The sequence below is a fragment of the Calypte anna genome, chromosome 4B, assembly GCF_003957555.1.
Source record: "Calypte anna isolate BGI_N300 chromosome 4B, bCalAnn1_v1.p, whole genome shotgun sequence".
Classification (NCBI taxonomy): domain Eukaryota; kingdom Metazoa; phylum Chordata; class Aves; order Apodiformes; family Trochilidae; genus Calypte; species Calypte anna.
In genome coordinates this window covers 7,527,584-7,542,000 of record NC_044249.1, presented here as the reverse complement: position 1 = coordinate 7,542,000, position 14,417 = coordinate 7,527,584, and the positions used below count along the sequence as shown (strand labels likewise).

At 38.8% G+C, this 14,417-nt stretch overlaps 1 protein-coding gene across 1 annotated transcript in view; it reads left to right on the top strand.

Annotated features, from left to right (window-relative positions):
* The first annotated feature begins 4,383 nt into the window (after nucleotides 1–4,383).
* TTC29 (tetratricopeptide repeat domain 29) overlaps nucleotides 4,384–14,417 on the top strand; it is a 115,549-nt gene continuing 105,515 nt past the window's right edge. Inside the window, 3 exon segments of the mRNA XM_030450708.1 lie at nucleotides 4,384–4,452; nucleotides 4,454–4,476; nucleotides 8,632–8,715. Of these exon segments, the coding sequence (XP_030306568.1) occupies nucleotides 4,384–4,452; nucleotides 4,454–4,476; nucleotides 8,632–8,715 (176 nt within the window).

Genomic DNA, 14,417 nt, shown 5'->3' with positions numbered 1-14,417 from the left:
CTACAGTTCCCAGCTTCCACTATAGATGTATAATACAGCATTCCTTGTCTGTTTTACAGATTTTTTTCCCCGTAAACCAGCCTGCCTTTTTTACAAATGTATTCCTGACTTATGGGATTATGGCTTTGGGGGTTTCTGGGCTAATATCCTTAAACTGTTTCCAATTATCATTCTCCCATTTCAGATTAAATTCTTCCTCTCAACAGATTCACCTTGTAACAGTTTTCACCCATATAAAATTAGCCCTTTCAAAGCAGTAAGTATATATATTGTTGGTTTGAATTTAATTCTGTTTGCACATATCAAATAGGATAAAATCATTATCTATATACTATTATGCATATAACCTATGCATAATTTTTAGTTCTGTGATCAATTCCTTTTCTTCTGTTAAAATGAGGTCTAATACAGAATTCCCCTATGTTGAGTGCAACACTTTCTGAGTTAGGAAATTGACATTTTAAATATTTTGAAATTCCAAGTACATTTTAACACTGTCAGTGCGAGACCTCCAGCATGTGTCACTCGGATTGAAATTCACCACAGTACAGAAGGGTTCCTCTAAACCTTATGGATGGGTAAAGCATAGGTCACACTGCTCTCTGGTGTGATTTGATATCAGCTAAGTACCCTGTCAACTTCTGACTTATCCATTAGAACACTGACCCATAAACATTCAAGATCATTTGTTTCCGATTGCCATCAACTCAGAAACAGGTAATGCCATTGCTGAAGTGCTTTCTGTCCACCCGATCCTTCCAAAATAGATTATCACAATTGATTTTGACATTCCAGTTTTCCAACCCGTTTTAGCAGTAAAAACTAGGTCAAATCTGTGCTAAAAAATTACCTTTTCTGCTGGTGTCAAGTTTCCAACAGTAGAATAGAGGCCAATGAAAAATCTCTGCTATCTTTTAGCATCTTGATTACAGTTTCTCTCGGTATTTTCATTTGCAGTTATCAAAAGCTCATTGGATCCTTCTCACTATTTCCATCTCTTACAAGCTCCCACACTTCCTAGACATCCCTTGGAAGAACAATTCCTTTGTTGCAGTAAATAAAGCAGCAGCCTCTTGTCAACAGAAAGTGACAAAATTTATACAAGCCAAAAGCCTTTGTGTTACCTCACAAAGAGGTAACTATGGCTCTTCTATTTGCTCCTTTCCATTGCTCGAAGTCCTGAGGGATGCTGAAAATCAGAGGTCCTGAAAGAAAAAAGCCTGCTCACTGCCTGCCTCCCTCTGTTACCTAAAAGCCTGTCCAGGAACCTTCCTTTAGGTACCGATAGGACATTGCCACTAACCCAGCCGGGAGATGCGTTTCCCTTTCGGCCGAGCTGTGGTGAGCTCCAAGGAGCACACACGGGTTCTCTGTGAGCCTCAGGGACCGTTAATGCCGAACCCCCTGGGGCGGTGCCGATTTCTCACAGATTCCACATTTTCCAGGGCCTAACCCGGGCTTGCCATGACCAACACCCGCAGGCGGGTGCCAGAGGGAGCCTCCCCGGCCGGCCTCCCGCCTGCCTTCCCTCCTTCCTCCTGACGCCTGGGCGGCTGGGGCTGGCGGCGGGGCGGGAGGCCGGGCCCTCAGCGCCCCCGCCCCCGTCGCTATGGAGGCCTTGGGCGCCCCGCGGAGCCGCTTCCGTGCCCATCCGGCAGGGGGAACGGGAGGAACGGGAGGAACGGGGGGAGCGGGGGGAACGGGGGGAACGGGGGGAACGGGGCCGTTGGCCGCCCCGCTGCTGCCGCCCTCTCGCCTCGGGCCGCGGCCGGGAGTACCGGAGCCGCTGAACACCACCTGCGGCCGGCACGGCGGGGAACAACCGCGTCCTGCGGCCACGCCATGAGCAGAGGTCCGGTCCATTCCCCGCCCTGGGAGGTTCAGCTGATGTTTGTGTGGATTGTGTTGGGTGTTTCAAGGCTGAGGCAGCAGCAGAGCGAAGGCTGAGGGCGTGTAGCGCAGGGCGGTGGTCAGCACCTGGCTGGGGGTGGGGAAAGGCCGGGGAGCGGCGGAGGGACCCGGTGTGCCCAGAGGTTCGGCAGGCGGGCCAAGAGCTGCGAAACATGCTGGCTGCTGCCCTCATCCAGGTTAGGGAACAAATTACATCTATCAAGCTAGAAAGAGATATTTTTAATTTATTAGGTTTTTTTTTTTGGTGGTGGTGGGTTTTGGTTTTGTTTTTTTTAATGGATCACTTTCAGTGCATCAAAGCTCTGTTGCTGTCAGTCTGTCCTGTCGCACCCCGGCGTCCTTTTATTTTATGAGGTGCCAGGTAGCAGCAAATCCCTGTGCAAGAAGGGCTGGATGCAGCCATGCCGGCTTCCTCTCCTGTCCGGGACACCCGCAGCCCCCAGTTTGGTTTCTGGGGAGCTGGAGGGGTTCTGGAAAGGCTGTTGCAAGCAGTTGAAGTTTTACCTCCAGGTTCAATGCAGGTTGGAGCAATACCCCCATGTGGGAAGGTTCCCTTTACTGAGTAATTTAAAAAGCCCTTCTTTAGGAGCAGACTGCACTGCCTGGTCTTTTTCCTGAGAGTATGTGATTAAGTAAATGAGATGTGGCTTGGGCATTGTAATAAAGAGGTAAGATGTAAAGGGGTCAGCAGTCTTAAATTATTAGCAACAAAATTATGTGAATGTAATAGCACATGTTTCAGAAGGGTATCTTGCTGATACCTTTCACCATGTGTCTGTAAAGATTACAGTTGCCTTGGAAATGAGGGAAAACCACCACCCATTTCACTGGGAAAGCAGCCACCCACCAAGATAAAATTTAAATTGACATTATAATGAAGCAGATATTTTTATTTCTTTTATTCCCAAACTTTGTGTTTTAAAGAGGAGTCAGTTTTCAACCTTATGGGGACATAATGGACTCCAAAAAATGTCTGCATCTGTGCCTCCTGTTAATGGGGACCTTCATGCCCCAGCCTCTCTTACCACATACCTGACTGGGGGTGGGAACCTGGAGCTCCAGCCAGGTCTCATCTGAGGACAGCCTGGGGCACTCCACAAATACATCCACGTGTTGATAGCTTTTCATGGCTCTACCAGGGATTCCAGAGCCTCCTTTCAGCTGCTTATCCCTTTTCTGCTCCCCAGCTGCAGATGGTCAGTGTTCCTTGCTTGCCAGATTCAACAGCTGCCTTTAAGATGTGGTCTCTGTGCTTTTTCTCACCTACTGCCTCAACTAAGAGGCTTCCAGAAAGATTTGTATATTCTCTGGTCTTCAATTTTGTTGTTCCCAAGTTTAATTACTATTTCTTACTGAGCAGCAACTTCCTAAAAAGAGTTTATCCTTTCTATATTCCTTCTGTGTACAAACTTGTCATTCTTCATAGGAAGTAAAATCTTTCATAATGATGAATTATCCATATGTTTTTATCTATTGATCCTTTTTATCATGACACACTTGTGTAAAGTGTTGCTGCCTTATTTTATTTATATAAACTACATCTTTTTTCTTCCTGTAACAAATGTTTTCATTGGTACTAATGATCATTCAGTACCAATTTGATTCATGCTTAATACTTTTTTCCCATAAAATAAATTTGCTGTCATTAAATGTAGCAAATAGTTAAATTCTCTCCCCTCCCCTCCTTCCCCATTATATTCTGTTTTCCCATCCCTATTAAAAGTTTGTGCCTTGAGGCCTACCAGCAGGGCATGCAATACCTACATTAAACCAAATTTAAAATATGGGTGCTCCTGCTGCTAATGTCCTCAGATCACAGACATGCAAAATGAAGGAACTGGCAGCTGAAACTTTAATGATAGGAAGTGTAGGCTGAATACTTGGAGAAAAGAACACAGTAGCTCACAATGACAAAAAAGTCCTATTAGCTTTTGGGTACTTCAAAATGATGAGCTAGATGACTCTACATAACTGTAAGGCTTTCAGCTTTTGTTTTCAGCAAAACCCCCTGTTGTAAATACAGCATTACTTACATTTTTTATTCAGAAGGTTGCTATTGTTAATATTATGCATTATTTTGCAAGCTTTAATACAGTGCTTGTAGTTGCATTGCATGCTGCATCTTCAATCGTTTCTTCACCTTGTGTATTAACTTCCAATAGTATCAATACTTGGACCTAGATAGCTTGAGAAGGCATAAAGAATTCAGGAAGTAATGTTCCTGAATCAGTTGTTCCTTTGCAAATCAAAAGAGAAGGGGAAAAAAAAAATTGGAAGTAAGATGATGACAATTTCTATGCACTAAGTCATCCTGAAGTATTCTGGGGCCTGAAAAGGTTTGTGGGGGGCTGGAGTCCAGCTTTCTGTGTATATAATGCACTGCAAAGTAAACGGGGAAGAAGAATACAAAATTTCATCACTGTGCAGACATTGTTTCAAATAACCATATTTTGCATGTTTGTTTTAGTTAAAATGAAAGTGTTGCCTCAAGCCATCCTGCAAAGCCCACTGGAGCATCCCAGGTTCATAGAGCAGACAGTTTTGCCCCCCATTAGACTTTGCAAGGTATGTATCTCTTTCTTGAAGAGTATCATTTTACTCCAAATAGCCATCAGTCAGCTGTGCCGAGGTTTTGTTAGTTTTCCTCTCCCCCTTTCCTCTCCCCTTTCCTCTCCCCTTTCCTCTCCCCTTTCCTCTCCCTTTCCTCTCCCCTTTCCTCTCCCCTCTCCTCTCCCCTCTCCTCTCCCCTTCCTCTCCCCTTTCCTCTCCCTGTCCTCTCCCTCCTCCCTCTCCCCCTCCCCTCTCCTCTCCCTCTCCTCTCCTCTCCTCTCCTCTCCTCTCCTCTCCTCTCCTCCTCTCCTCTCCTCTCCTCTCCTCTCCTCCTCTCCTCTCTCTCCTCTCCTCCCTCCTCTCCTCTCCTCTCCTGCTCCTCTCCTCTCCTCTCCTCTCCTCTCCTCCTCCTCTCCTCTCCTCTCCTCTCCTCTCCTCTCCTCTCCTCTCCCCTCCTCTCCCTCCTCTCCCCTCCCCTCCCCTCCCCTCCCCTCCCCTCCCCTCCCCTCCCCTCCCTTCCCCTCCCCTCCCCTCCCTCCCCTCCCCTCCCCTCCCCTCCTCTCCCCTCCCCTCTCCCCTCCCCTCTTCCTCCCCTCTCCTCCCCTCTCCTCTCCCCTCCCCTTCTCCCCTCCCTCCCCTCTCCCTCTCCCCTCTCCTCTCCCCTCCCCTCTCCCCTCCCCTCTCCCCCCCCCTCTCCCTCCCCCTCTCCCTCCCCTCTCCCCTCCCCTCTCCCCTCCTCCTCCCCTTCCTCTCCCCTTCCTCTCCCCTTTCCTCTCCCCTTTCCTTTCTTTTCCCTTCGCTTCTTTTTTCAATATTTAAACTGTAAAAATCAGAGGCAAGGAAATTCTCTCTTTAGGAAGGTTTCATAATTGACTGGGGAAAAAAAGAAATAGGAAATGTGTTCTGTTTAAGGTAAATATTTCATCCTAATTTTTCAAAGCCCCTTCAAGAGATATAGGAGGTTATTTCCATGTAGCATTGAAAAATGTACTTGTTTGGATGAAAGAAAAATTTTATTTTTTCATTTAGACACAAAATAGTTTTATGTTTTCAAGTTTTTTAATGTTTTAAAAGTTTGTCTACACATAATGACTAAAACTGGCTTGAAAATCATTATCCTGTACTTAATAACTGAGAGAGTTAACAACAGTGCCATAACACTTCAAGACATCATCTTCTTGCATATGCCTACATGGGATTCCATTTCATTGCACTCATTTTTCTTACTTCTCTGTATCCTATTTTTATCTCCCTCACTCTCAGTGAGTATTGGTGTCTCAGCTACAACTCTGCCCTGCTATGCTCTTTTTCCTGGAATTGCCTTCAGTTCAGAAAGAATTGTGGTTATTTTCTTTTCTTCTCTTTTCTTTTTTTTCCCCCCTCCTCTTTTTTTTTTTTTTTTTTTTTTTTTTTTCTTTTTTTTTTTTCTTTTTTCCTTTTCTTCCAATGTGTTACTCTGTAATGGTGTAGACCATGCTGTAGGTGCCAAGTGATTAGAGCAAGACAAGCTCTGCCATTTTCTTTGAGAGGAAATTTTGAGAGAGTGAGGCAGAATTTACAGAATAGGCAGTGGGGATAGGAAGTTCTGTGAAAATCAGTTTGGTACTTTATCTGACTTTGTTCTGTTCTTTGATTGAAAAGACAGTTGTCTTTATCATGAAGTTTATTTCTAGAAAAGAAAAAGAAAAACAGTGACTTTTTTTTTTTTACTGCATAGACTGAAGTAATTATAGGAACACATGGTATAAAATGTTAACTATGGGATAGGTGTCCATTGCATTAAAATATATTTGTCTTTAATAAGTGAGGGATTTAAAATTGAATAGAAGCCAATTTATAGGTGAAGTAAACTTTTTAAATAAACTATTTATGAAATAGAGTGAGTCATCATGGAAATACTGGAGAAATAAGGCTGAAAGAGTTTGGGAAAAGAACACGTCAACTTTTGGAAGAAAAGAATCAATACCTCTTAGCCAATGCCATCTTCACCTCATTTCTCTATTAAGAAACATTATCTGTTCCATGTCACAGTCTGAGTTCTTCACATTAATTGTTTTTATTTGGTTTAATTCTGATTTCATATAGCAAGCCTCTTAAAAAAATAATTATTTGAGTTGATGGGATTTTCTACTGTATTTTTTTTTCCTGTATTCCATCTGTGTGTCTTTTCTCTGTTATTTCTACATTACCCTCACTGATAATAAAAGCCAGGATAAGTATTTACTGGTTTTGGTGTCCTAAATTCTTTCTGATGCATGACCATATTTGTAGTTGCATCAGTCCAATACGAAGTATTGGAGAACTTATGTGAACTGTGCTTGGTTTGCCAACTGTTGCTTGTTCTTTTCCCCTTGGCTGCAGTTGTCTTTATGTTAGAGGGTGTTACCAGTCAGAAATCAGAAATTTATACCTTGACTCTAAGGCAAGTGAAATTTTAAATTTATATGATTCTAGAGGCTTTTCCCCTGATTATTTTGTTATTAAAATGCCTTTGAGAAGATAATAAAAAAGCATCAAGCTTTCCTTTGTTCCAGTTCAAGATGGTTTTTAGCTGCAGAGTAGACTACATTACACCCAGATGATAATGACACTCAGGAATTTGTTGTAGCTGACTGTTTCAGTTTGGGATTTTGGATTCCCCCCAATATTTGATGCATTCTCTACGTGCCAATGATGTGCAGAAAGCTCATTTTTGCAGTCTTGAAGTGCAAAGTTCTGTAAGGGTTTTTTGCATTGTCTACTGACTGCTTCATCTTTAATTACACAGATACTAATTTTCAATTTTTCTATTACCTCATAAAAGCCTATTGTACCTTGAAATACTTCTTGCATCAGTTTAAAATATACAATAATTACCTTATCTCCATTATTCTAATGACATTTTTTAACTTCCCAAATTGTGGTACTTTGGTGTGACAATTTTGATAGTGATTAAATTTGGGTATTGATCCTAACTGAATTTTTATGCCAATACACATCAGTATATTTTGCATGGTCAGAAGCAACTCATACAGATTCTATTACGGGCAGCTTGAAAGCATAAACCTGCTTGTGCAGCTCAGAAGTCAATTCTGGAACAAATTTAATTGCCCTATTTGTGCTGGAAGTTTTGACTATTACATTCTTTTAAATACAGAGATGTCAAAATATCTCTACATTGCTTAGCTGTTTTGTTTTCATTTAAATGAACTTCATGAATTGTCTTTGGTATTCTCAGAGCAATAAGGAGCATGACACTTATATTAGCTAATGTTATGAAAAGAATTTACTCTCATGTTTGTAATGAAAGACAGCAGTGTAATACAGAGAGAGGAAAGAGATTTATGTGGAACACTAATGTTGAATTTCTTTTATATTTGAGTGATTAACCAGGCAATCTTTATGCTCTTTTCAAGAAGAATAAAAATAAATTCATGTTACTTTTATAAAGATAATATCCTCTAGAGTCAGAATATCAAAACCTATTTAAATACACTTTCTGGTCAGTTAGTGGATGTTATCCTTTAAAATTCAAGCCACCTCTTGTGTAGCTGAGTGGAGATACGAGATGATGGTTCAAGTGAAAGATGAAATTATTTATGGTTCAAATTCTGAAATTAAATCCTGAAATTTGCTTTTTACTACCCTTTGGCTTACACCTTTAGTGGGCAATATCCTGTTCAAACTGTGGAAAGCTGCAGGTGATATTAAAAGTCTGCCTTGCACTAAGGAAAACGTTTTTACTTGAATTTGGATTTTTTGTGTGTGTGTGTTATTTTTTTTTAAGTTTGAAAAGGTTAAATATTAAATAGATTGCATCAATCTGGCCCATACTATTAATGCAAAAATGTAATGGTTCTGGTTTAGAAAACAGCTTAAATATGGCTAGCTTAATCAATTATTATTCATTTAGCTAATACAAAACTTCTTTTAGTTTAGAGAGAAATATCACATAACTAGGTCCTTGAAAGCTGCTATCAACTCTGTTCTCTTTCAGAAATAAAGATTGGAAATAGCTACATACCAATAAATTTAAAAATATATTTGTATGTGTTTATATAATGTCAGATATATTACTTAGTCAATATTTCAGTATTTAGCTCTACTTGGTAATACTTATATATTATGCATGCTGCAGAAGTCTTAGCATCTCACAGTGTTTCTTTTAATTTTTTTTTCATTTAAATTTAGGATTTATTTGATCACAGACAAGGATGGCATAGATGATTATGTGGCGAAGAATATCAAAGGGCTGTCAAAACAAGAAGCTGCTGCGTAAGTTGGCTTTTTTGAGGCATTTTAACATCCATAAGTTTATTGTTTCATTTGTTCCTAGTCATCATAATCATTTAAATTTTAAGTTCCCTAGGTCCTACCCTTTCTAGTGGAACTTAGCATTTAAAAATTGAAATTGATATTAAATAATGATGGTTCATTTCTCCTGATCTTAAATCTATCAAAGCATTTAACTCCTTGGTTTCACTAATTTGTATATTTATCAAAGTATTATATCACATTTGTAAAATTATTGTTTAGATTGTGTCAGTAATTACGTTTGAAATTGTGCTGCTTTTTAATTTTCTTTTCCTTTTATTTTTTTTCTGAGCCTCTGTGAAATCTCTCCTCTGGGGTGGAAGCTTAGTATACTGACATACATACACATCCTTCTGATTTTGAGTTATTATTTAGCCAAGCTTGACTGCTGATTTCTGTGGTGAAGCATTTAATACACCATTAGTTATTTAAAAACCCAGTGAATGAAACAAATCGAGATAACTTTTGTTCTCTTACAGCTGAGGTATTTACATTTAGAAGTTACAAGAGACTACAACTGACTTATTTTTCTGGATTCTTTTAACAGACCTGGGGTTCAGCGCTATCAAAATTAATGAAAGAATTCTAACAAATCGGAATTGCTGGTTGCTTAAGTGACATTATTTATTTAAATATTTAAATAATAAAAATATGCATATACAGGGGCTCTAGACACCTCAAAAATTAATATTGCAAGATCACCCTTACAGCATAGAAACATCCTATCGATCAGACAGGATTTCAATCACTTAGTTTCTTGCAAAACATTCTTCTTTTCCCATTCTTAACAAAGAATGTACCCTAAAACCTTCCCTATAAATTTTCAAATGAAAATATAGAAAATTAACAAATTTGAGCTGGGGGATAATAACTTTAGCAGTGTCCTAAACTCATACTATATAGTACTCAGCCAGGAGACACCCTTGTCTTTCCTGTGATACATATTTGATTTGCATTTATTTTACAGTGTCAGTATAAAGACTGTAATCTATCTGGTCTGATATCTAGGAGACCATGGATTTAAAGCAGAGTCATACCCCACTTTTTCACTTTGGTTTAAAGCCAGGTTCAAAGATAATGAGCTAAAGATCAGTTCAATGGTGGGGTTGGGCAAGACCTTCTTAATATGTCATTTTAAGGTTTTCGAGGTGCAATTTGTTCCTTTCTTTCTGTGAGACTTTCTTATTGTGGTCACAGTCTGTGGGAGAGAGCAGCCTGACAGTGACAGGGGAGTGCTCTGTTACTTCCCTATGGGTACACAGGATGCTGATGTGGGACAGGTCCCTCTGATCAGTCTGGCACACTAATCATGCCAGGTGTCATAGCAGGTTTAAATACTTTCTGCCTAAAGAGATGGAAACTGAGATTTGTCTGTGACACAGTCACCTTCTGCATTACCTGTACTGACATAAGCAAAGGCTCTGTTACAGGGGTCCTGTCCCTGAATTCAGGGTGCTGTGGATGCTCAGAGCTCAGGGAGCAAGCACAGAATGAGTACATTCACTTACTGAGTTCTGTACCAGCTGCGTGGTGCTGGTTTAATCATTATTGCTACAGTTGCTGCAGACAGATTTGACTTTCCAGGGACCTGTTTCAGTCTTTAGCCCCAGACAATTCCTCCAGCACATGAGCTGTGCCAGGGACAGAAGTGTTCTCCCTCTGATTACACAGAAGTCTTTGCTATTTTAGGAAGGTCTTGGAGTTTCAAAGTGCATTTTGCAGCTCTGATTTGGTCAGGTCAGCTTTTTACCTCTATTAAGAAAAAAAACAAAGCACAAACAAACCTTAAAAACCCCTCTCCTATATGATTTTTCTTTTTATATCCAAAACCTGAGCCTGGAAGATGTGGAAAAGGAAAGCAGCAAGAAAATCCACAATGAAGTGAGATTTTTATCATCTGTTCTGTGACACCTTCACAAAGCAGGCTGCTTCTTTAATGTTTTGTAATATGCTGGGTTTTGAAAGTTATTGAAGTGAATTAGAAGAAGCAGCTGAAAATCACCTGTATTCTGGTTTATTTCTATGGAGATTTTTAAGTTCATTTTTTTAAAGATAACATTTATGCTCTGTGCATATGACAATGCTTAAAAGTTTATTTTTTATATAATAGCTTAGCAGTTATCAAATTTCTACTGTAATTTACTAAAGCTGTTCCATAAACCTGATACAATCATTTAAGAGCAAACAATGGTAACAAGCTGACAGCTACACATTTAGTACTAGGTTACTCTAGTTATTAAAAACTAAATGTATCAACAATACATTCATTTAAAACCAATTTGTAAAGTAAGACAGTACCATATCTATAAATAACCTTACTGAAATCAGTGTTATGCTTTGGATGTCTCAGTAGACAACAGATAATTTTATTAAAAAAAAAAAAAAAAAAGTGAGAAATGGCTTCTAATACAATGTGTAGTTTTTAAAATCTTGTTTCTATTCCAGAAATAGATTATTGCACTTTTTCATAAAAGAACAGGATATCTTTCTTTTGTGACCTAAATATCTGTACTTCTCTTTTATGTGGAATTTAACTTAATAAGTCATAACTTTATCAATCAACACAAATTCTTGTAGCCACACTGCTGCTAAATATTAAACAATTTTTTTTTTTTCAGTGTGTAATAGACAGATAACAAATTTATTACCCATTAAATAAAGGAATGTATGGGTAGTATCTCATTTATGGAAACAAGCAACATTCTTTAAAGCTGTTCCCTAAAATTATGTCTTTTACAAAATTCTTTAAAATTAAGATATGCTGCTTTCTTCATAGATGAAAGAAAAAAGGGTGGCAGTTAGTGCTGTATTCTGGTCCAAACTTCAGCAAATAAGAATTTCTTTAAGTTTGCCTATATTATAATGTCATTTTTCTGTCTTTTTCTTTGTCACAGGCTGATATAACAAGAGGTAGAAAAAAAAGTGCTTAAGGATGATAGTACTTCAGCTGTATTAAAATAGGGCATTGCTTTCCTTTTTCATTAATTTTGCTTTGTTTCCTTCTAGAGTTAGAATTACTTTATATACAATAATACTTAATTTGAAATAAGAAGTGAATGTGGTTTAAGAAGGTGGAAATGGAAAAAAAGTGAAGGTTCCAATTAAGGCAGAAGGTGACTGATTTTGTGCCACAGAACTGGGATTTTGTAGGCTTATTCAGAGATTGACTCCACTGGCCCTCAGTGTGCTTTTCCTGATATTTTCTGTTCTTGGTCATGACCCACCAGATCATTAATGGCTCAAAATCAGGTTGTGCTAAAAATAGTCCTTATGACTGATCTAAGAGTCCAAAAGTTCGTGATGAACTGTGAATTAAGGCATTTTCTATCAAAAGATTGATTCCAGGGTTGAAACTTCAAATGAGATTGAGCGTAGAATGGACCAGAATTTGGTATTGTTGTTCCTGTTTCCTGAGCTTTTTGTCAGGGGCAGAAAGATCAAGTAACAGTTCTCCTCTCTTCATACAAATGGGAACTGTACAAAGAAGACCATACCATCAAAAAATGGTAAAAGACTTGGAAGAGAGACTTATGTCATGATGAACAACTTTATGTATTAGTAACAAAAAAAACTTTAGTGATTTTACTAGATTTTTTTTGGCGATTAGATGATGGAGTTTGGCTGTCCTTGCTGAAGACTCATTGGTGGTCAGATGACATCTAAGTTATTATGCAGAGATGGTATGGGCTGAGCTAGACATGCAGAAAATTTGTATTTGTGTTTTCTGTCTTGTGACTGGTGGATCAGTGTGTCATGGAAAGCTTGCCTTGATTAATTTGTGTCAGTTAAGACATGTCCTGACATGACTTTTTCAGGCAGGAGACAAGATTATCTTACATGCACTGGTTCAGATGTTTTTGAAATCCAATGGGTTGTTCTGCTCAGAACTCACCAGAAGGCTGGTCCACTTCAAGGGTATCTGGAACAGCAAAAGGCAAAGGCTTTTATTCTTGGGCTGTGACCCCCAGAGGAACTGTCAGCTAATCTCACCTAATACTGGAAAGATGAATCATTCAGCTACTTTCAGATTGTGTACTGAAAACTAGAAAATTATATTTTTGCTTGAGGAATGATGACTGGGAAGCATATTAGCAATCTTTGCTTCCATAAAATTCTGCCCTTCTCTGCAAAAAAAGCAAAGGTATTTTTCACCTAAGTTTAAACTTGACCCAGAGGACTAAAACAATCACCCCATATATTGAGTGGAAATAATTAGGAACAAGTACTTTGGTTAGTTGAGTGCCATTTTTTAGGATTCAGACAACTGCTTTAGAAAAAGGTGAATCATACTTTGAAGTCCCTATTTCTCTCCATTTCATATACAGAGAGCTTGGGGTGATGAGTTCAGATGTACATTTACAGCTGAATCCCAACATAGAGAATTTTGCAAGCTGTAAATACCAGGTACAAGTCTTGGAGAGTTGCACTCACTGATTCCTGAGGCAGAATTCCACAAGAAACTGGCAAGTTCAGAACAAAAGTGACCTCACAGCAATTTTAACTCTTCTGTTGGTGCCAGTGTTTTTTTTATTTTTCAGTGAGAGAATTAAGAGACAAATTATTACCTAAACATACAAAAGTTTCTGCTCTTTTCAGAGTAAGTATCAGGTAGGTACAGAGAAAGAAAAAATAGCTTTGGCTGCACAGTCCTTGAATCTAGCAATGCACTGGTTTGAGCTGCTTCTGTCCCTTCGGTGTGAAACACTGTGGGTACAAAGGGAGAGAGAAGAGCTTAAGGCAGCTAAAGAAGGACAGAGCAGCAGAAGAAGGAAAATGTTCTTTCCCTTTCTTATTCAGGTTCTAGCAAGGTTTTGCTGTTCTTGGTGATGTTGCTCTTTGTGTATGACCTGGGAGCACTTTCTGACCCTCTTTCTGGTTGAGAACTGGTGGAATACTGTGTCATCTCATTTACATTTCAAGGATACTGCTTCATTTTTAAATACTAAAAACTATGGAAAAGGGTAAATCAGAATTAAAAAGTGCATCCTTTCATAGTAAAAGAGATTTTAAATTAAAGCACTCTATTCCAAACTCCCTACTGATGTGATGCTGGTAGAAAGGGAAACGGCACAAGTTACTTATTGATCTGGTTGATAAATTTTAAATTCCTTTCACAATATTATTTAAATATGTATTTTTCTTCTGTCTGAATAATTCCTAACAATATTGCTTGCCATGACAAGGATTCAATGTTTATTAAACAACTTTCAAAAAGAGATTTTAGCTCTGAGAGGCACACATTCTTTTTGGTCAGATTCATGATATCTTCAGATTTCCAGCCTGATAAACATATTAGTTAGACTAAATAGGCAGTGATCTAAAGACCAAAACTGGGAGGGAAATGAATGGTTTGCCTTTCCTAAAGAAACTTCTCTGTGCATTTGTGTAATGTGAAAGGTTTTTTCTTGAAAAGGTTAAAAAAGTTCTAATCAACTTCTGTACATTATGTAGAACTTCATTTTCTAAACTCTGCAAAAGAAAGTTTCATATTTAATGGGAAATCATGAATTATTCCATTTATTATCTACTTCCTCCTTTCAAAGACATGATCTGGATAAAAGGCGGGGTGAATAATTTCAAAAAATACAATACATTTTTAATGGGAAGGTGCAAACTACAGATTCTCATGACTATTAGCAAGTATAGAGGAAACAGAATTTTAC